Source organism: Labrus bergylta, chromosome 17, assembly GCF_963930695.1.
Source record: "Labrus bergylta chromosome 17, fLabBer1.1, whole genome shotgun sequence".
In the NCBI taxonomy this organism is placed as follows: Eukaryota; Metazoa; Chordata; class Actinopteri; order Labriformes; family Labridae; genus Labrus; species Labrus bergylta.
The window spans coordinates 15,292,800-15,315,787 of NC_089211.1; the positions used below are offsets into that span (position 1 = coordinate 15,292,800).

Genomic DNA, 22,988 nt, shown 5'->3' on the forward strand with positions numbered 1-22,988 from the left:
ACTAGACCTTAATTGGTTCATTTGCCTCTGCCTGCCAGGCACAGATGGAGCTCTTTATTACTGTCAGTGCCAGCTTCATTCTGCTCTGATGAGGACCGTCTTAAGAGGCAGTGCTTGACATCATATAAGGACATGTTGACAGGGCCAAAACATATAAGCAGGAGAAGGGAGGACACCAACAGGTTTAGAAATACCTTGTTTATTCAAAACAAACTGTAACCCATTTTTTTGTGAACAGATTGTTAGTCTTTTTTTTTTTAAACATCAATATAATAATTAATTTGACTTGTTTATGAGCATATTGTTTTGGGGAAAATGTCCTGGATCCAGGGAATGCAGTTGCATCCCTTTGAACCTTTTTCAATACCATGTTCAAAATATTTGTAGTAGTGTCATGTTTAAATTTGTATTCCCAAGTTATCTGTAGGCTATCAGACCATTGAGTTATATTTGTCCGAAAATAAAAGCTGTGAAATATATGGCAAAGACAAATAAAGAAAAAGTAAAAGAAAAAAAGGTTGATTTGAAAAGGATGCAATGGTTGGTTTACTTCTGAATCAAAAGATTACTTTTTCATCTTTCTATGATTAAAAAAACGACACCTATCAGGTGTTATGAAAAATGATATGCATGAATCTCTATTAGCTATTGTGATTCTGTCAATTAATGGAATTGAGTAATCATTTCCAGCAATATAATTACTTATTTTTAATGTTATTTGGTCTTTCATGAAAGCATACCAGAAAGAATGTATATGCTGAGTAGGCCTAAGTGAGTTATAGAGCACAACCTGGAGAAGTAGGCCTAACTCACAGACTTTAGATGTTTGACCTGTTTGCACCCAATCTCTGTAGGTTTGGTGTCACAATGATTCTCAAACCCAAGAGAGAAATCATTTTACTCAGCCTAACTGTACAGTCATAAAAGACTCATGCTATAAATTTAAGAATAATAAATCATCCACAGCTACAATTTTCAATAAGGAGACATTGGTTGGCATGGCAACCTCATTTGCCTTTTACAATGCTCATTCATACTGAAAAATGACACTGACAAAGCTGTAAAGAACGATTCGATCTTTCACACAGAGAAAAGGTCAGAGTGGGCTATAGCTCTTGAATGTTACTCTAGTCTGATGTCTTTCCAGGAAAATGACTAACACCACTCTTAGTGGGTTGGTTGATTTATCTAAACATGTTGTGCATGTTGGGAAGATTTTATAGGCTGGAGCACATTTTAAAGACAAATGCTAAGAAATGAAAGAAAAAAAGAAAGGGAAAGGTATTGTTGGGTTTCTTGATTTGGGTAGGCAAATTCAGGATCTGAGTTGGATGTTAAATGTGTCAGTGGCTTTTGGTTGTTGTTTAAAAAAAGAAAAATTCTGGCTATAGTCTATATTTTAATTTGGAATAATCTTTAACTGGTTTCAAAAAAGTTCGATAGGCCTATGGCCCTATGGGTTCCACTCTCATATTGCTCTGAAAAAAGTGAAGCTAAAGTTTGGTTCTGACTTTTTTTTTTTTTTAATTCTGATTTTAATCTCAGAATTCTGACTTTTTTTTCTCGGAGCCAGAATTCTGAGAAAAAAAAAGTTTTTTTTAAATGACTCAAATCCTCTTCGCTTGGCTAAGTAACCTAGTCTATAAAGTCTGGAAACAGAAATTGGCAGCAAGAATTGATTCCCGGTAGACTATTTTTCTTTTTGTATTTATCTCTTATTAAAACTAAAGAGTAAAAACAAACAAATGTTTTGGGTTTGTTGGCTGTTATACTGGGCTGTTTTTGTCTAGGGGCAGTGACTAAGTGGAGTCAAGAAATTAGTAGTGGCCAAAAAGTAGTCCTGCATGTTAGGCCTATCCTAGTCTACTTAAACATTTTTGAAAGGGTGAAAATTGAGAATATTTTACTTCCAGCTCTTCTAGGCTACTTAAGATCTGTTCAGATTAATTATTATTGAAGCATTTTTAGCTGAGATTTCGAATCATATCTAAATGTGTACACACACATGAGACAGGGTTGAAGATATAGGCTATTAAAGATATTCTTCTCCTTTAAAATTTTCCGCGAAACAGCAACGCGCTTACTTTGACGGGTTTGGCATCCCGACAGCGACCGCCTTCCCTTCCTGACGATTGGCCGAGCCGTGGGAATATTCAAATACGGCTTTGATTGATTGGCTCAGAGCCGGTTTCAACGAAGCAGGAGAGACACATTTCCATTCCGACATCACTCTCTCTGAAGCGCACTCTGTTTGGTCGGTCTGCCGGGATGACATACAAGCAGCTGCTCGGAAAACATAATCGCTGAAATAATCTCTGTCACGAATGGTGACTATGTCGAGGGAGTTCCGTTAATGGAGCCAGCTTCATCAATGGATTTATCTCCGGAGGTTTCCAGTGCGCAGTCTGAAATCAGAGGCGAGATTGCTTTTGCAGAGGAAATACGCCTTCCGAGCAGGGGAACAGCCAATCAGCCGTGGCGAACCAAAGATAAACAAGCCTTATGATCACACAAAACTCTGTAAGTAATCCATATATATATATTTTTTTACTCATTTACATCCCGATGTTATTTGCGGGACAGTGTGGCCGCTGGAAATTGTTTTGATGCTTGCCGAATCGATTTTTTTTTTTTTATGGTAGTCGTGTTATTACTTGACAATTACAGTTGATATAGCCTACTTTACAATGGTGATTTAAAGAGGTGTCTGTTCAACGAGTCAGGATTGTCCCTGCACTAATGGCATGGTTTAACCTAAGTGGTGAAAGATGTCCTGTGCGCACGAATCGAGGAGCGTCTCGCCCCTACTGTATATTAGTGCCCAGCTATTGCTCATTTCTATTCATATGGGCCGAATTCAACTATGAGCCTCCTAGTTACGATACCGAGGCTAGAGTCATTTATTGTTTGCAGAATTTTTTTTTTCCCAAATAAAATGAAGTGTTAAATTATTGTCCGGGCTACTGGTTATTGTAAGCCAGGAATTTATATTTACACGAGTTAGGGTTCAGATTTGCATTTCAAGCATCTGTTTTCCCTCTACTCTTGTGATATCATTGTGATGGTCGATTGCTTTGAAAGTCGCTTTATATGTCAGAGGATAGCCTACACAGGAAGTGCTTTGAAGTATATTACCGGTCATTGAGGGCTGCCTGAAGGTTTCCATTTCCATTGTCTGGAAGCCGGAGGTGGGATCATCGCACCTCACTGCACCGGTGGCAGCCGAGGTTGAAGGTTATAGCCGCAGCAGAGGGGACTATAGATTATTGCCCAGGTGTGAAATTCTACCCTGTGTGCTTTTTTTTTTTTTTTTTTCTTGCTTGTGCCAGATCCTTTATTACCCAGAGAGATGGGATGTCACAGCTTCCCACCAGAGGCAGAGGAGGAAAGTCTACAATTTGGTGTTTTATTGTCCTCCTCCTTTTTTTTTTTTTTTTTTTTGCTTCAGGCGGCTTTCTGACCAAAAGAGGAAAAATACCTTATCGCTTTGATCATATCATAAAGCTTGTGACTTGGGTAACAACAAACGATTATTTTCCTTATTGGTTAATACCAATCATGTAAACGATTCTCCAAAGTCCTCAGTTTGTCTATCAGATGTCAGAAAGTTGTGAAAACTGCTAATTTAGACTTCCCAGAGTCCAAATGAATGTCTTGAAACTGTTTCTTTTCGTCAAACCAAGAAACTTTTTCTTTACAAATTGAAAAATCAGCAAATCCTTATTTTAGTAACTTACATTTTTAGCCCGAAAAGATTGATTACCCAACTACTTAGCAATGAATGTTCTTTTTTTTTTTTTAATGAATTGCTGCATCTTAATTTGGCCCAATCTAGAAAATGTCTTTCTTTCGATTTCCTCCAAATCAATAAAACTCATGACCTTTGATTTACATTATTATAAAACTTGTAGTTCCTCATGCCCCTTTCCTCATACAGTATGTTGTCTTGCTTGATTCAGGGTAAAATCTATACTTTAGTTTCGCAGTCTAAGCTTTTACTTAATGAGTAAATGTTTAATGTTTGTTGCAATCCGCCCATAGTGACCAGACTATTAAACTTTACTTATCTTAATGGCATTTTCAGATGTGGTTGATTGTTTCGAATGGCCTGAACTTGTCTGCACAGCCTGTAAATTGCATCCCACTATGAAGCAGTCAATATTCAGGTGTCCCATGGGGGTTTCCCTCTGATCTCCCATCACACCCCAGCAGTAATTCCAGCTCTGTGAAGAGAGGGGATTTGTCATTTTGGCTGCCTGCTTCCCTTTGCTTTCTCAGGAGTGAAGCTGAGCTCTGATTTATTGTGAAGTTTCCCCCGGCTCACTCAATCTCCATGCCTACCGAGTTACTGAACGCAGGAAACGGCTCGACCACAAGAGTGACCTTTTCTTGGATGTCTTTTTACCGAGGCCAGAAAGAGGGCTGATTAAGGTCATGTCTTTTTCTGCCATGTCATCCTTAGCTTCACATTTAAGGCTTTTCACATGTAGAGTGGGACTCCTCGTAGAGAGAGATTCTGAAAATATAAATATAAAACGTCAATGTCTTGGTTGCTTCGCCATTTCTCTCATGCACCCTCTTTAATCAACTTTTTATCTGCTAAGAGACGTCATGTGTAATTACAGGCAGCCGGCTATCTTCTGAAATCTGTCTAATTGGTCTTTTCATTCTAATAGGATGAAGGGGAAGGGAGACAGGGGGTTAAGGGTGAAAGGTTAAGGACTGCGTCTCCGAGGTCAACAGGGAGGAGAGGGGGGCAGGGACTGGACTGCCAGGAGCTCCAGTAAGCTTTATTTTGCCTACACGATGGCTCTCAGTCAGTCATTACTTCAAATTAATGATTACGGCCGCCAAATTGAAATTGATGCATCATCGTTTGCCCCAAATAGAAAACGCAGTGAGATGATGACATTTTTTAGTCGGTCCAGAGATCAAAGGGCCTCTTTTCCCGAGAGCATTTTGTTTTTTTATGGTACAGAGCGCATCATTAGGTTATCTTCCACATTAGAGGCAGAATTTTCTCTACGGTTTCTAATTAGTTTTATGTTTGCTTGAGGATTTAAATGACTGGAAGGAAGCAGCGGCCCTGAAAATCCAGAGGACAAGGCTTTAAGGGGGTTGGGACTGTCAAGTTTCTGTAATATAGTCTTTTTTTTTTTTTTCTGTATTTTCTTTGTTTTCCAAAGTTAAAAGAAAAATTGGTGCGAATGGGAGATGAGCCTGGGTTGATTACCTTGAGTTTGATTCCTTTGAAAGATCACTTATCTTTGCACAGAACCTTCAGCTCCATCTTTCACCATCTGTTATCTTTGAAGTCAAGGTTTTGTAAAGGCTGGACAGCACCCGCACAGTTCACTGACAGTGTGTCAGTGTGCATATGGGGTTAAGGATGAGATAAAGCTCTGTTTACCTTCTGATGCTACCTTGGCTTTGGCCAGACTTTACCCCATACAGTGTGTTTCTTTTACCTTGGCACTGTCTGTGGGCAAGTGCAGATTTGGGTCAGTCCACCAAAGGTTTTGCAAAAAGATGAGATGTGATTGTGCAGCCTTGGATTTATGGCTACAATTATTCTCAACAACTTACAATGTCTGAATCACTATCAACAAAAAAAAACTAGTATGATTCTGTGTTTCTTACTTTTCTATTATTCCCTAAAGTATGAAGTTGTGGGGATAAACTGGACAAATTGGACAAGTTCCCTCTTGGTATTACAAATCTATTTGCTGAATGAAAGCTCAGCAAAATTCCCTGAAGGTTTTTATTGATTTTGGTGTGATATACTACTCATTGTTCATTTTGTCTCCAGACGTGATCACAGGAATGGATGATGTTAAGTACTAATTCAATGGTTAATGGGATTTGCAAAACTTTAGCTGAGACATTAGCTTCTGAAGGGGATGGTGCAAGCTCTGATTCCAAGAAGTTAGACTGTGATTCAGTTTATATTATTTGTTGCTCCAGTGTTGCATGTTGAATTCCTCATGAATGGAGGCTACGGTCCTTGTCACACTGGTTGCAGGTTCACCTCCCAATTCTGAAGCTATTTGGTGTATTTCATCCCCAACTCTCTCTCTCTCTCTCTCTCTCTCTCTCTCTCTCTCTCTCTCTCTCTCTCTCTCTCTCTCTCTCTCTCTCTCTCTCTCTCTCTCTCTGTCTCTCTCCACATTTCCTGTCTATCTTCAGTTGTCCTGTCGGGAACCAAGGCAAAAGCCCCAAAAAATAATCTTTAGCCACAAAAAAAAGTTTGCAGAAGTATTAATGAAGGTGTCTCCCTGCATCACTGGTGGTCACCAACAGGATAACGATCTCTAAATGTGACGGTGTGGATTTCTTTGCACAGCATAGCTACAGAAATCTTAATTTCTCTTCTTCGGTCCAGCTTTTTCTCAGTTCGTTTGTAGCCGATTTTATTTTCTAGCAAAGTAGAAAAGCCCAGCTACATAAAAAGTGCAAATAATTGATTAAGTAGCTGTAACGAAAACTCTGATATTTCTCTAAAAAGGTAGTAGCTATCAATTTAGAAGTTAGAGACCTGTTATGAGAGCGTTTGACTCCTATAGACCTTTTTTTTTTTTTTTGGATTAACAAATTGGAAAGTTTCATAAGGAGCCGATTGATTATTTAATGGTGAATTCAAATGGAAAGCCACTTTGGACAAAGCACAACTAAGAAGAGTTTCATTGCCCAATTGTGCAGTAGTGAGGAAATATGTAAGAGATAGTCGAGACTAGAGACTTCTCAAGCAGTCTGTTTTAACCATTTTGAAGCTAGATTTGATTTATTGTGATATTTAGCATTCTTTAGACGTCTGTGCTCAGAGTGACTATATGGCAGACACAGTACAGTCTCTGTGTTTTCTCCCAGACACCCAGTCATTAACACTGTGTGATTTCCATCCATCTAAATTCTCTGGACATCTATCCAACCATTGCCCAGTGATGGTATTTACATAAAATCTATGCTTGTGCATGAATTGTGAAGGAAAAGCTCCTTAACGCTGTTGTAATTCTTTTTTTTTTTTTTTACAGCAGCTAATCTCAATGGAAATGAGGCTCATTGTTATCAGCCTGGGGCCTTAAGTGTTCTTGCAGCGTGGAGCGGAGTGGCTCCGGGTTGTTTGGTTATCCTGTATGTGAACCTTTGTGGCCTCTTTTTCTTTCTCTACAGTGAAGGAGGAGGAGGAAATCTGGGTCTCTCTTATATGCCGCTCTGATACCAATTATGCAAACTATTATAGAATTTAACCAGGCCAGCTCTTATCGGCTAATCCAGAAGTAATAGATTCTATTAAAAATGTATGAGGGGGTTGGGGGGGGATCAGTGTGTGTGTGTGTGTGTGGATGGTTTTATAGAGATGAATATAGCAGCTGCAGAAGCACTGCTGTCTAATTCAGCCTGTATGTCAGCCTACTTGTCTGTTCTCCATTACTTAGACAGGATCCTGTCGTTCCTGCCTTAAAGATAATATAAAAGCCATACATAATATACAATTAATTACACAGTAAGTGGATTGATATTCATGGAGCATGTCATTTAAAGAGAGACGCTGCCTTTTCTCTTCTATAATGACCAATTGCTCCCAGTTAATCATTTATTTCTTCCTAAATTAACCTTTTTTTTTTTGCTTTTTTTTTGCTTTTGTGCTCCTTTCCCTTGTCCTCATCTGAAGGTTCTGAGGGGAAGGAAGCAGAAACATTAGCATAGCACTCACATGCTAATCCATCCCGGGAGTGAAAAGGGCGCTCGTCTTAAACCTTTTTCATTATCATCTAATTATTAACTGAGAATTCAGAGAACTGCTAACAAGAGCTGAGATGGCTCGGGTTGGGAGGGGTGTGTGTGTGTGTGTGTGTGTGTGTGTGTGTGTGACCGAGGCATATTGAGGATGTGTGTTAGTGCGTAGAAGCAGGAGTGTGCATCTGTTTTTTTTTTCTATGCCTTTCATGTTTGTTGAGGGGGAGGCTTTCTTTTTCGCAGTTTGCTTCTATCTTCGCTCTGACCCTTGATGCTGCATGAAGTCATGAAAGACTCCAGAAGGTCAGGCAGATGCTCGTTTCTGAGTCTCTGTATAATTTAGGGCCTTTCCACGCTTTGATGGATGTTCTTTTGCTGCTTGGGCCATAAAAAAACAAGACTTTGAGATCTTTTTTTTGAACAAACTAATGTCTTTTTCAGGGTTGTTATGCATTATTATCTCCAGAAATGTGATCTACTCTGCCACAAATGAGTTCAAAGCCAGTCAAAAAGTTACTCCATCACTGCCTCTTAAATTGACATAATCTCCTCCGTACAATCTTCTTTTCCTGATTCGAGGACAGGCGACACCTTAAAAAAAAAATTGCCATTTTGCATCCTGTCAATGATAAGAGATAGAGGCTTGAAAAATAGATTTATTTGTCAAGGCATCCTTATCAGGAAACCATTGGGGGGACAGTTAGATAGACTTCGAAGCACGAGGTCTTTATCTCTCTGACAGGCCCCTCGGTGGACCACATCACGCTGCTTATCAGCTGCATGGATGTCGCCTGAGAGTGGCCAGGATTAGACGTCCTTGCAGCTTATACTTTGTGCTCTTTTTCTTTAATTTGCCTGTTGGTGAAGTTCTTGAACATATGAACTAGTAATACATGGAAAGTGCAGAAGAATTAAGGCTTCAGACGATACACAAGAAGCACGTTTATAACTCTTTATCATAAGAAAGCTGACTTCATTGACCCTTATGTTAACGGCTTAAAATCTGGGTTTTTATTTTGAAGGTTGAGTTGAGCTAGACTGCACTCTGCTTTTAAGATGGTCGACAATTACTTTGCAGAACGTCTGTACGTTATATCTGTAGCCTAATATTTTAGCCTCTATCTCTGAAGGGAGGTATCAAATTGTAAAAAAAGTGCAAAATATAAAACTTTATTTTTTCGGGCAAAATATTATGTGGGAGTTGGAGATAATGATACTGATACACTGCATGAGTCGGCCAGATAAAATTATGCATTCTCGGATCTCTTTGATCTCATATCTCTCCCTTCTTTTTATTTATAACCCGACTCATGAGCAAGAAGGCAATTTAAAGCTTAAGTTTTCATCAAATCTCTTCAAATTTAAAATTCAGATGGCAGGATGAAAGAAACCATCATTACGCACACTTTTCTGCATCATTTCCAGCTCATCTTTCCTGCTTTCAGAGAAACTTTTTTTCTTAAAGCCACTGCTGGCCCTTCTTTGAATTATACTGTCTGTCTTGATGTGTTTTATTACAGCTGAAAATTATGGGAGTAATGGAAGGTATTCCAATTTCTGCCTCATTTTCTGCTGGTAAGGGATTTCCCTGGAGAGGCCTTTTCCTCCCTTGTACTCCTCCTGTGTTTTCGTCATCTCCATCTCAACCCAAAAACGTGGTAATGGAAGGGTTGTTGTGAAATTGCCATTATTTTCTAAATGGAATCTGAACATACTGAGGCTTTTAGCTCCTCAAATGTGTGTGTGTGCTTGGATGAGACAGGTTGCACTGAGCATTTTGAAGTGGGCTTGTCACCAAGGGACAGATGTTGAGCAGAGGAGGGGGGGCAGACGCATGAGGTAAAAGGAAAAGCCAGGGAATCTTTTTTTTTTTTTTTTTTTTTTAGCTCCTGGCACCTGAGTAAAATGAAAGCCACTCTCTCTTCTCCTTTTTGAGGATAAGGTAATCACTTTTCTGCAGCTCGTCTCTGAACGCTCTAGTCTGTGGTTGGACCACTTTAGCTGCTCTCCGGACCCTGAGGGAGAAATGAAAGCAAAAATTCAAAAGAACCTCAAAACCAGACGAGAAAAGGCGCCATTCTGACACCTATATGCTGAAGACTTATACTAGCTTTGTTGGAGACGACTGTGCTGTAGTAAAATTACTTTCATATATATAACTCCGTTTTTGTTTTTGGCTTTATAAGGTGGCCGTTTTCTTCTGACAAGTCACTCAGGAAGGGAGGCTCAAATGTTATTATGTCTGTGTTTTAGGTTGTAAGTAAGCAACTGAAAAGATTTCAATTTACACATTAGCTACCATCAGAAAACAGCCAATTTTAGTATTCAGCTAACAGCTTTAATACTTGTTAGCTAGGAGGTGGCTGAATGCGAACATTGCCTTGATAGAAAGGTTGTGGTTGTAAACTATTGTCTATTGAGGGAAATTGAAAAACAGATATTAAGGTAAGGTATTAAGGTAAAAAAAAAATGTAAATTAATACACTAAGAAAGGTAATGACTTGAAATCACTTATTGGCTAAAGGTTCAATTAGCTAGGAAGTGGCTAATTGCTAACATTCACTGTAGTCTTTAAATATATGTTCCCAATACAATACAGCAACACTTCAATGGAATTATAATGTTTGTCCTACTTCCTATAGTCATACAAACACAGCAGGATATAATATTCTGCCCTGAGCATTAGGCCTATCTCTGAGGAAAATGGCTGCTGTATGATTATGGCCCAGACGTTGTACTTGCCTGTCTGAATGTACCTGATTCATGTAAGGTAAGAAGTCTTTCACAATAAGCCTTCAGTTCCGTTTTTTGCAGTGAAAACATCCAAAAAACTGGCGACTCCTCAGATAATCAAAGAGAATTTCAAATGGGATTATCACAGCTTGTCTGAAGAATGATTGCGTCAACTATAAGCTGTGGTGGCAGGTTTTTAAAGACACACTGATCATTTCCTATAACAATACTTAACCCTTCAAAAAGCACAGCTTATTTAAAGGAGGGGGCTGCTTTTGGCATTCTCTGCTGACCAATACAGCCATAAATGTATTGAACAATGAAGCCGGGTTGCAGGGGTAGGTACAAATTGAAACATACAGCCTTATAGGCTAGCGGATGCCTTTGTTAATGATCCGTGCAATTGCTACTGACAGGACAAGGTTGATAACAGCGAAGAGCCATCAAAACAACTTAGGAGAAGAACAGAGATGGAATTGTCTTTTAATGATATTACTTTTTTGGATGCACAATCTCAGCTTTTTTAGGACAAGCTCCTGAATATGAATATGTCGAGTGAACACAATGGTTGCAGGGTTATATTGAAGCATTAGATATAAAACTGCTGAAGTAACATGGAAATTCTGTTTCGTAAGAGGAGTCTCCTGTAGGGTTTCCAGGGAGCCAGATTGCAGTTTTCTTCTCACACCATACTGGTCTTGGATGCAAGATATTATAGTCTTGTAATTTGATGTTTTTACAAAATTGATGTTTGTAATTTCAGTAATCTTCAAGACCGTGTGTCCTTTACAATCCCAAAAATTAAAAGTGAACCTTTTGTGAGGATGAAGGATTTCAAGCCACTTCAGCTCTACTGTTTAATAGATAAAGACCTTTGTTTATAATTCTGTCCAACATTTTGTCTGTTATTGAATAGTTCAACAACTTTTGGATTGATTGGAGTTTACATTTGGTAGAGACATTTATGGTGTCCAAAGAATGAAGTGGACTTGGCTGATCCCTCCCTTGCTCCCCCAGCAACAGCGCAAGTTTGGGCTTTTGTTTCTGTTTTTGAAATGTTTCGATAACTAACCGATAGCTTGCCTTGAAATGATGGCACCGACATTTATATTAAAATTGTATGTATGTTTCATGACAAAATACCTGAAATACTCTGACTCTAACATGCAAATAAGGTTGAATTTTCTTCCCATGCCCCCATCATGAAACCATTAGCCTGCAGAGTGTTTTTCAAAGCGGACGAATCCCCAACAACTCACCCACTGGTTTGTGGACTAATGTTTAAAGCCTCAAGTTTGGCATGTGGCTTGTTCTCAGTTCGATGACAGGGTTTAGATGTATTTCCACATTTGTATTGTGGTGATGGGGACTATCAACACTTTGACTCTAAATAGGATAATGTTTATCATGGAGTGTTATACTAACTGAGAAGAAAAGTAATTTTTCCATCTAGTTCCACTTTTGCTACCAATGGTGTTGCCTCCTACTGGCCATTAGAAAGAAGGCAGTTTTAAGAGAATTCTAAAAAAAAAAAAAAAAAAAAGCTTCACTTTTGAGCAGGGGATTGTCCAGTTGTTTTTGTACCATCAAACGCACAGCCTTACTGAGTGCTAAGCATTTGTATGGACTCTTCTGAGTTTATGTTTAAAGGTCGGTGATACTATGTAAAAAAATAAACTGTTTCTACTCTATTCCAGCAGGTTAACCCAGGCTGGTTTCAGCCCTTGTGAACTATCATGCTGGCCTGCATTCAGAGACGGCAGAATCTCTCATCGCAGCATCTCGGCTGTAAACCCAAAAACCTCGATGTCCAAGCACAGCCATTACTGCTATCAGTACCACCGCTGCAGGCCTGCACCCGTAAAGGTGAGTTAATATCACACACGTTAAAATGTCTAAAAGTTCCACACTGATAGTTTGAAATAGAAAAGAAATGTGACTAGTAAAACCTTGGTCATGTCCCTGAGTTATTTTCAATCCATCATCTTCAGCTTGACCTTGTTGCCTCCAGGTGCACACAAAGATCATGAATGTTTTTAGCAGGGTGCTGAGCAACTCTAAAGCCTTTAAAATTAAAATAATGGGCTGCCTGATGATGATGATGCCTTTTAATTGGGCGACTAATCAGTGTGCTCCTGCAGTGCAAAAGTGCGCAGGTCAAAGTGGACTCTGAAATTACACAGTTAATCAGCTCTCTCGTACAGGGTTACTAATGATGTTCCCGTTTTGTGGAGAAAGTGGTCCTTGTCAGTGTTGTTTGACCTTCATCTTGACTGATTACACTGCAGTCATTGAAAGGTTGAGTGGAAGCCTTCGGGACTAACCCACACTGACATTTGTGATTAGATTTCGTTCAATTCATTGATTGAATGCGACATGTTTGCAGATTTACTTCTTGGTCTAATACTGCATTTCCTTTATTGGTTCCTCTGCATCCATGTCATTTGTGCAGTGCTTCCCAAATGACATAGTCTTTTTCATCCTGGGCAGTCTAGATACACATAATGAGATCATAGAGCCACAAACAAAGTTATTCGGCTCTGGTTTGGATTTCATGAATGCTTTAAAAAGAAAAATTGCTGATGCCTTACATTTTTTTGCTGGGTCTGGTTGGAAGCTATATTGCAGGTCTACTCACAGTTTAATGGTTCAGCTGGATATGTATTGCATTATTCTGAATGGACTTAGCTATGAAGTATTACATTATTTGTCCTTAAAGATCTCTTGTTCTATTTGGCATAGTTGTTGCAGACTGTTGTATTGTTATTACCCCGTGCCTGCGTATTAAATAAGTTGTATTTGGACTCATCTAACACTCTGCAGAAGCTAAAACGTACTTCTCAGACTGTGGCCTCTTGGAAAACAGAGCATGCAAATACTGAACAGTGATATTGTGTAGACTATTATATGACTTCGACGGAGGCATGTTTGACTATCAAGGTTAGCTAAGCTTTTGTGATGGATGTGCAGAGGGCAGTGGTCTGGAGTCTCTTATCTGTCTATCATGTTGCATGTTCATTTGTATAAGCCCATGCATGCTCATAAAGCTTCATTGTTCATCCATCATGAAATATGACACGGCAGACTCTAACCCTTCATTGAGTATGTACAACATAGTATGTGCATTTGTGGGTTGTATGAAGTATAGATTTCCAGGTTTTATTAGCCTGTAGTTCTCAGATTTCAGTGACACCTGCACATACACACAGGTGTTTTCACTCAAGCGATCTAATTAGACCTTTTCTGTGGCTGAAGTGAGGTGGAACCATGCTTGCCGTTTTAAAGGGCACTAAACCTCTAAAAAAAGAAAAGAAAGATGAAGGGTTTCTTGATATAGCAGGTGCATATAATACTTACAGAAAAGTTATAGAGATGTTAGCCCAGTGCAACGCATAATTCCCCAAACAATCTTAAAAAAATATGTTTTTCTCTAACTATAATTATATTTTCCATGTTTAATACTCTTCCCTTCCATCCTTCATTTTTTCCACCATCTAAATTCCCTCCTTGTCTTTTTTGTTATTAAATATTAATTGGGAATCAATGCGGCACTTGTCTGCTAAACGCTGGAACAGAAGGGCCTACTTTGCCTCAGGCAGAACCAGAGCTGCGTTTCTCATCCTGTTTACCTGCAGGCCTTTTTTTTTTTTGCCCCTCTTGAGTTTTATGTAGTGCGACTGTGCGTAGTGCAGCACCTTTCAGCTCTACTCTGACATTTCCAGCACCACCGCAGGGAATAGGCTGCTGATGGGGAGCTCAGTCTGTGTGGCCCCGGCTTCTTCGTTAAATGAGGCGTTGTTGGACAGAGTTAAATAGGGACAGTCTTTAGTCGCTGCCGCGCTTTTGAAAGCCATTTCCATTTCGAGCTATCAATAAATGGAAGGCTCGAGACATGAAAGCGCTCAGCGGCACATACCCATGTGAAAGATTTCTGAGAAACCAGAGTTAGGATTTATGTGATGAGAGTGAATGAGAGCTGTTCTCTCCTCAGCTATCTAAGCTTCAAAGCCTGGGCTGGAAATGGTTTTTCCCACGCTGCTGGCCTGCGCTCGGGTCGGGACGGCTTTGAGAAGGGGAAACTTTGCCCAAGCTGGGCCAAGCGGCACAGAAACAAATGAGGAGTGACACTGGTGCAAAGAAGTGTTCGACAGAGCCTCCTCGAGCACACATAACTAAGTGTTCAGCCCTGAGGTTACTCTTCTCTGTGAGCACCCTTCATGTAGAGATCACTGACACTGAGTGAGGAAGGCATGTGAAAATGGAGTGTCTGTATTTGTATGTGTGTGTGTGTGTGTGTTTGTGAAAGAAGGTCGTGAATGAAGAGGTTAGAGTGAGCGAAATTTCAAAACATATGTTCTCGTGTCATTCTGTATCTTCTTATCCTCTTGGTTGTAAGGTTAAAGAAATTAGCTGGCGAGGTGCTTTAATGGTCAGTATTATTGTCTGTATCTCTCAGTCTGCTTACAAAGAAAAGCTGCTGACACTACAGCGTAGTAATAATAGTTATTGACTCTGTATTAATCAATAACTTGAATCTACATTGAGTCAATGAGTCAGTTACTTCAATGTGAAAAGGGTCTATAAGCAAAAAACCAATGAATAGCCTTTAACTATGATCTTTCTTTAGCATCTTTTGCACATTTAGACATATTTACAATATGGTTCATGTTACCAACCAGAGAAACTCTGTTCTGTTTTTCAGGAAAATAATACTGATGAAACCACTGCATTCTTCCTGCGCAGCACCAAACAACAGACACATAATTAGCATTGGGCTCTATAGCTTGTAATGTCTGAACTTCACAAAGCTAACAAACACACATTAATTTAACTAAACTAACACGCTAACAAAGACCTAGATATTTATTTTAGGAGTGTATGTTTGGACTTTAACGGAGCTCAAGTTGGAGTGGATATAATGCACTTACTGTAGACTCTTTAGGTGTCAAAAAAACCAAACTTGCATGACCATTCTTATGACTTATGGATGTTTATGTATGCAGCTTTTTTCCTGAAGTTTTACTTTGGAGTTTTAGATTGGTCCTTGTTCTTCCCCTTTTCAAATGTATCTTTTCCCCCTCTATATCTAACATTGAAACATGGATAATGATACAATCAAATTTTGCTAGGGCCACCAGTTTTACTTCTTTTGTAAGATTTTTGTCAGGTTAATCAAACACTACCAAATCCATTAGCCTCAGTTGCTCGGCTATGGAGAAGAAGAAAGAGATTAGGATCAGAGCAGAAGCAAATTCAGCAATTAGGAGCATAGTTAAATACATATATGTGTCCATGTCCTCTTTTTATTATGTAAAGTATCAGCTTATCACCAAAAATGTATACATTAGCTTTGTATTGACAGGCTGTTTAAAATGATATTGATTGACAGCTGAAGTTATCCATCACAGCCATATATATCATAAAAACGTACAATAATATCAAAATTAAAACCCAATGTAATTGTTTTCAATTTGTGGCCAGAATTAAAGAACGGAGAACCTAGCTGCAGTTAGTTTTGGTGTTTCTGCCTTTTCTAACCAGCACGTAGTCCAATGCAGCAGCTTGTCTCACAGAGATGAATGAGGTCAGGGCCAATTAATTACATGGTTCTAATGACTGAGCTTATTGGGCCAACTGGGTACATTGAAGAGGTTGTCATGGCAACGTAGACATAGGTTGTTTTTTTTTTCAAATGTGTTTTGCGAGTGTGCTTAGCCCCTGTTCGTTAATGTAGTCCCGAGTATTTGAAATATCAGGATTGTAGGCGTTGTAAACATTTCTGCGCCTGCTGAGAAGCCTTGTTCTGCTGTTAACCGTTGGGTTCTCAGCGTGGTAGATGCGATGCTCGTAAACATGTTATCTGACAAAAGTGGTCATGATTAGTCTCCAGCATTACATCAAAGACCTGCGGGATATTTGGCTATCACTTCAGCCAACGTGCATGCGTATTTAACAAGGAATTATTCATGAATTTTTCGTAATATGTTGTGGGAATAATCCACAGTGGTCACTCTAATTGTTGCCTTATGCTGGCCCTCTGGGGTATGAAGTGGTTGGAAGCCGTGGTTTTTGGAAACACAGTCATGCCGTTTTCAGCCTTGCCTCTGGGGCTTGTTTTGCCCATAAATTAATGATTAACTCAAACTGCTCTAAAACAATGAGGTCTCCGCTCTAATCTGGGGGTTAATGGCTGCAAGCGTGACCACGGGTAAAAGATTAGCCAGTTTAAAGTGGCAGGAAAAGCGTTGAGTGGGATTTTATGGGGGTGGAAACAGGATTGTGCAAGACCATATATATATATATACACACACACCACAGAATGGTAAATACCCAATGTTTTATCCCTTCATGCTATTATTTATGAAATCTCTTCCTTTCAGTCACAAACAACATGCACAAACATAACAATTTAAGCCCAGTGCTGATTGAGAGTCTATAATTGGCCCCCCACCCCCTACTGTTTCGCTCCATGCAGGAAAGAGGAAATCGGGATTAGGTGTTCCCTGTGAAAGTGTGCCAGTTTCACTCAGCATGGGGCCACAACAGTTGAGCAGCATGTTTAATGCGTGGAGCCCTATCCAACCGAGAAAACATGGGAACACTGACGAGTGGGACCATTAAATCTATCAATCCAGCGCTGCAGATGCTTCACACGTTGGTGTCATTATGCAGATTTCTGAGAAAAGGAGAAAAATACACACAAAAAAAAGCTTTTCAAATCTTACATAAGCTGCTTCAATCAGCACTGTTGTGGGTTGGGAGGGAGGGAGGGGGGGGGGAGGTTGTGAAGGGTCAAAGAATTAAAATTTGTAAGGGCTGCATGACGCCCTCAGTGAAGGTTGTTTTTTTTTTTTTATCTGGTTTTCTGTGCTGTTTTCCATCCGTCTCGGCTCCTGTGCTTTCTGTCAGGGCTGCAGAGTGAAACAGCGTGCAGTTTGCAGGTTCAGGGTGATTAAGTGCTTAAGGTCAGACTACTAATTATCTCTCTGCCATTCCTTACCTGACAGCACACGGCTGCCATTTCCCCCCGTTGTCATGTGAACAGCCTCGTATTTGTTTTCACTCCTCATCTTTATTTCCACTGCTGAATATCTTTTGTTGTGTGGCTACAGTGGCACCTAATAAAGACAGGCATGGGACTGAAGTGTTCTTTTCCTACTGTGATTTATTTCATTAAACCTGAAGAGGTATAAAGAGAAGAACAGGATATACATCATGCAGAAAGTAAGCAAAGTTTCCTCTCTTTTTCTGGATATGTTTTTGCAAGGAGGCCTGCAAACACTGCAATAAGTGACTTAAAGGTGCACTTTTATGACTGCTACGACCACATGCTATGGGAAAGCCAGTAAATATAACATGCTGGGCTGGGTTTACTACCATTTAACACCATTGATTGGTATTAAAGTCCTCAGGATTGAGATACAAGCCTCTGGTTGTAATTTCCAGTTTTATTTTTAACGTTTATTTATGTTTCTGATCTCCGTTTTTTAACTTCACATCATCCAGCAGTTGGCCTTCTGTCAGAATCAGCTAAAATAAGCCCTTATTAATGCACATGTCACACAGTAGTGGCCGTCAGAAGATGAATCTGTGAATTCAGAGTGGAGATGGCCTATTTGCTAATGAGGTTTCCATAGTGCCACATTAAGGCAGCCGCAGTAAGAAGTGCAGCTGTGTTGTGTCTCCACGGCTCTGACAGGGCTGTAATCTCTGGACTAACAATATCAGACACCCTGTGAAGATGTGTTAGCATCCAAAGTGTTTGAAGTGTTTGTGGAGCAGCGAGCCAATCGCAGCATGCCAGAGCTTGACACTGACATTTTATTGGGCAAGAAATGGGTTTATAAAAGCCTTTTTTGTTTTCTTTTCCAGCTTTGGTAATTGCGGAACGCATCATGGCAATTAAAATACATGTTTTCTTTTCAGATTTGTCAACCAAAGCTCCTTTCAGGTCTAATGAACCTGTTCTCCTTATCTTAGTACTCCGTCTCTTTCGCTGTTAAAAATCGATATTGCAGCGAGGATTCTAGGAACCAGAGCTTCTATCTTGATGTTGTTCACAGTTTAAACACCTCTCTAATGTCGCAGATGTTATGCTTTCCTATAGCAGCTCTACACTGCGACACATAATAAGCAGTGTTTTGCTTTGTTGTATTTCTCTGTAGAATTCATGCATGCTCCTGGCACTGTGGTGCCGTTCCTTCTGCTCCGCTGGGAGATTGCTGGATGGATTGAACACTCCACCTTCCCTCGTTTTTTTTTTTTTTTCCTCCCTCCATTTTAAACACCCAATTTATTTCTTTCATGAGATGGATCTTGTAGATTGAATCATTTTCACAGTCGGGAGGCTCACTGTAGGCCCCGAAATGAAATGAACTCCCAAATCAATTTCAAATGGGAACAACAAGTGAGCTCTGTTCCTCTCTCTCTCTCTGCATAGCTGGAATTGGATTTGTTATTGAAAATGAAATGAAGTGGTTTGCTTTTATTTTTCACTTCTTTTAGTGCAGATTACTGCCTTGTTCTTTTGCCTGCCAAGATTCCCCACCAACCTAAAGCCAGATCTGTGTTCATTTCCGTCCCTTTTTTCTTTTGATGTCAGGAATTCTATAAAAGTGTCACTCTAAATGCAGGCTGTAATTTCTACAAGGTGATTTATTGTTTTTTAAATGGGGCGCCTTTTTTCCACCTTTCCTTTGTCGCTGGGAGTTAAGCAGCCATGAAATTGCCTGAATAATAGTGTTTAAATCCAATGTCCGTCCCGACAGCTTTCCTGCACACAATTCAATCCTCAGTGCTTTTGGTGATTGCTCTTTTTCTTCCTCCATCTGGCTCGACTTTTCTTTCAGTTTAGGCTCCAAGCTTTTACAGTAGAACCAAGTCAGGTTTATAAAAGCATGAAGTAGAACGAAATGTCATAGGCAGGAAACTGGTGATGCTCGAAAAAAATGCAGGGTTTATGAGAAACGACCAAAAAGGAGGTATGCATCAGAGGAATAGTAACATCTACGCTAACTGCTAGGGTAATTATCAGCTATGTTAGAAATGACTGACTTATGTTAAGGTGGGTTTCAATCTGATTTTTATTTGTAGACAGCTACAAGAATATTAGTTTAAAGCAACTTTAAGATTTTTCTCCTTTCATAACAACCAGCTCTATCTTGGTCTCTGATATTTAGCTGCTAAATGTCATCCGGTGAATCTCACAGGGTGGATTCAGTGGAATTAAGTCCCCTACCTTCTTCTGTTTACACTCTGATTTCCCACAGTGAACTAATATTGTCTTGAACTAACTGTGAATTAATTTCACTTAGCACTGTCAAACAACGATTAAGGTCTTTCCCTCCTTAAAATAAGTTTGTTCATGTCTGTCAGGATCACCAAACAAAAAAAAAAAAGCATTACGATTGAGTTACTAGTTTTCTGCCGCTTGTTGGTTAATCTCTTATTTCTGTCTGCTTCCTTCTCAGGCGAGCCGGCCTCCATGGTCTCTCGGTACCCTTCTCCTGCAGAGTTGGATGCTTTTGCCCAGAAGACTGCCAACAGCCCCCTGTCCATCAAAATCTTTCCCACTGACGTGCGGGTGCCACAGCACAAACAGCTGAACAAAACTGTTAACGGCTTGGACACCACAGGACAACGCTACAGTCCTTACTCAAATCCATACTCAGGAGGAAACCAGGGTTTGTTAGCCGTCATCAAAGCCTCTGCGGTGGTCAAAGGTGTACTGAAAAACTCTGAGGGTAGGAGGACTAAACATGCAAACAGCCAAACTCCCATGGCACCGTACAATAATCCTCTGAATAACAGCTACACCGTTCGACATGGGCACAAGGCCTATCATATAAGCTCATGTAAGCCCCCTGATGTTCCTGTTGAGGCGGTTTGTTCTAGCGCAGGGATGGCCTCCGGAGATCAGAGCCTGGCCCCCCAGTCTGAGCTGGCAGAGGTTCAAAGCATGATGATGAGGCAGATGAGCAGAGTCCCTCACAGCCAGGCCCTGCAGCTGGGGGGGGAGGCTCGAGCCAGCCCCTCACTGCAGGCCGTGGCTGCTGTGGCGAATTCAGACTCCGACTTTGTTCTTGGAGTGCCACCCCAGAGCAGTCTGGCATTCACGGGGGCAGTGATACCGTCGCAGAGTGTGGATGGGGGCAAAGCAGGGTATGTGAAGAACGGAGAGTACACAATATGGCAGCAGAAACATCCAATCCAGCAGCAGCAGCAGTATCAGCAGGGAGCAGGGAGGATCTACAGCATGAGGAATAGCGCTCAGGGGCACAGAGCTGCAGACACCAGCCAGTCTCCTGAAAGCTGCCTCCCTTTGGCGTCGTATAGGCTGCATCCTGGCAGTTTGGGCACGAGGCATGAGCGATCAATCAGCTCCTCTCTGAACTGCTCCACCATGCAGGTGGAGCCCCCTGTCGGACAGTTCTTCGTTCCTCTTTGGGATGGTGCTCTGGCTACTCCTCATAGCGACTGTTACAATTCTCAGGTGCTGGCAACGGGTACATGTGTAGCCAGGCCTAGAAACCCGGGGCTTTCCCACCCCCACCTCCACCCGAACCGCCATCAACACTACCACCAGCCACAGCTTCACCCTCCTTTTCCTCTTCATTCCCAGGCCTACAGCACAGACCAAAACCTCTGTTGTGGGCTGCCGAGTAATAGCCTGTGCCATGCTGCGGTGCTCAGCAGCAGCCTGCAGTCTCTGGAGTGCCTCATCAGTGAGATCCAGCCTCCCTGCATCAAAGAGCGCATGCTGGGCCGCGGGTACGAAGCCGTGGGGATGCCTCAGCTCCTGGAGCACCACCAGCAAGCCCACATCCAGCTCCCCGTCTACAGATAAGGACGCAGGGACGCAGCAGAGACAAACCTCTTCTAGATAATGGAAGTGTGTCAGCTCAAGGCGTCTATGAGAAAAAGACATGCCGTTTTTAGTTTGTGCATGTACTGTATTTGTAGAAAGCTTTGTGTTGAAAGCCTAAACTGTTAAAATGATAATCATGACTTAAGATACAGGTTTATCTTATGGACTCTGTGTTTTATTTTTATATCTTAACTGGCCATCAAACAAGCCTGCTGTTCCTCGTTTCATACTGATGCTGAGTAACTGATCAGAATGACCCGTTCCATTTTAACATGAGTTGTACAGCTTTGCAGATGATTCCTTTGGTTATGTTTTAAACATGGAAAGTTGCTGAACTGAAATAATCTTAGTACTCTTCTTGAAAAAAAAAAAACACACATCAAACTTGGAAGGAGTGCTAGTAACGGATTATGTGAATATGTTGTATATTTTAACTTTAAACAGCCATTTATTTAAGAGGGAACTTTCCTTTACTATAAACTGAACTTCTGGTCGTCTTCTGCTTTGTTTTAGATTCTGTTTTTTTTCCCCCCTTACTTGCAGTAACATACATCACGCAGTGCCCATAGCTTGTGCAATGTGATGCAAATCCTTCATCAACTGGAAATATTTTTGATCATTTTTAACTATCTGAATATGTTTTATGTTCTCCAGAAACAAGTCATGTAATTTAACACCATTTAGCATTTTACTTAGTCATGCTCAGCATATTGTATTAGGACTATTGCCTATCCAAATCAACACTGTGGCAATTCAGGCCAAGATAGATGTGCCCTGTGGTTGTATTTTCTTTTTTTTAGCTTTTTTTTTAAGCTTTTTGAAATTTTAAAAGGTTGTGTGGACATTTTTCTTGAATGAAATGTTTTTCCTCTTGAAGGTTATGACATATTAATAACGTGAGTGTAATGGAGTGCGACACTGGTAAGAAGGCCACCTGAGTCTTTTAAAAATATGTTTTTTTTTTTTTAGTACGGCTATACTCTGATGGAAGGAAATGTATGTATGATGATGACATGTTCTTTGTGTGTCTGCACTGGTTCTGTAATTATTATTTATTTCTGTTGGCCTGTTCAGTTATATGGCAAACTGTCTCTATAATTATGAAGTGCAATTATTATCTATGAACATGTGAGCGCTCTCCATGGAGTATGTTGTTGAGATAACTACATTTTGCAATGTCTGACCCTAATCCTTCACCCTCTTTGCCTCTTCTTAATAAGGATTGTCAAGTAAATGAAATTTTCTAAACCCTGCAAATATTTAGTCGTTGTGCATCATTTGTTATTACATCAAGTACAGAAGACGGCTTTTATTCTATGTCTGAGTGATAAACTATTTCAGGAAATGTGAGAAATGTCTTCAGGTTTATTGCAAAAGGATTTAAGGCTTAACCATTTTATTCAGATCTATCTGTTCGCTGGAGGATTGCAGGCTTTATAATATGATGCAAATCAGTCCTGTGTTGAAATATATTGGACAGGCTCGTTCATAAATGATGCAGCTTAAAAGTGCTAATTCTTTTTTTTTTTATCATAGAGTCTTATATTAGACTAGATGGATGGCCAATGCTTTAGGCAGACGACATAGAATACTTATATGTAAATACAAATGTGCAGGCCTTTGCTAATAATACATTCGTCCATGAAAAATA

General features: G+C 40.3%; 1 protein-coding gene across 2 annotated transcripts; it reads left to right on the forward strand.

Annotated features, from left to right (window-relative positions):
* The first annotated feature begins 2,194 nt into the window (after positions 1 to 2,194).
* LOC109981129 (protein FAM222A) lies at positions 2,195 to 22,594 on the forward strand. 2 transcript variants are annotated; one of them, XM_065965870.1, is made up of 3 exons: positions 2,195 to 2,520; positions 12,171 to 12,336; positions 19,941 to 22,594. In XM_065965870.1, exons 2-3 carry the CDS (start codon positions 12,207 to 12,209, stop codon positions 21,314 to 21,316), a joined length of 1,506 nt encoding a protein of 501 aa, XP_065821942.1. In that variant the 5' UTR covers positions 2,195 to 2,520; positions 12,171 to 12,206; the 3' UTR covers positions 21,317 to 22,594. The 2 variants fall into 2 exon arrangements, with proteins under 2 accessions (XP_065821942.1, XP_020485435.2); XM_020629779.2 differs by having other exon boundaries at positions 2,196 to 2,520; positions 12,168 to 12,336.
* The last annotated feature ends 394 nt before the right edge of the window (positions 22,595 to 22,988 follow it).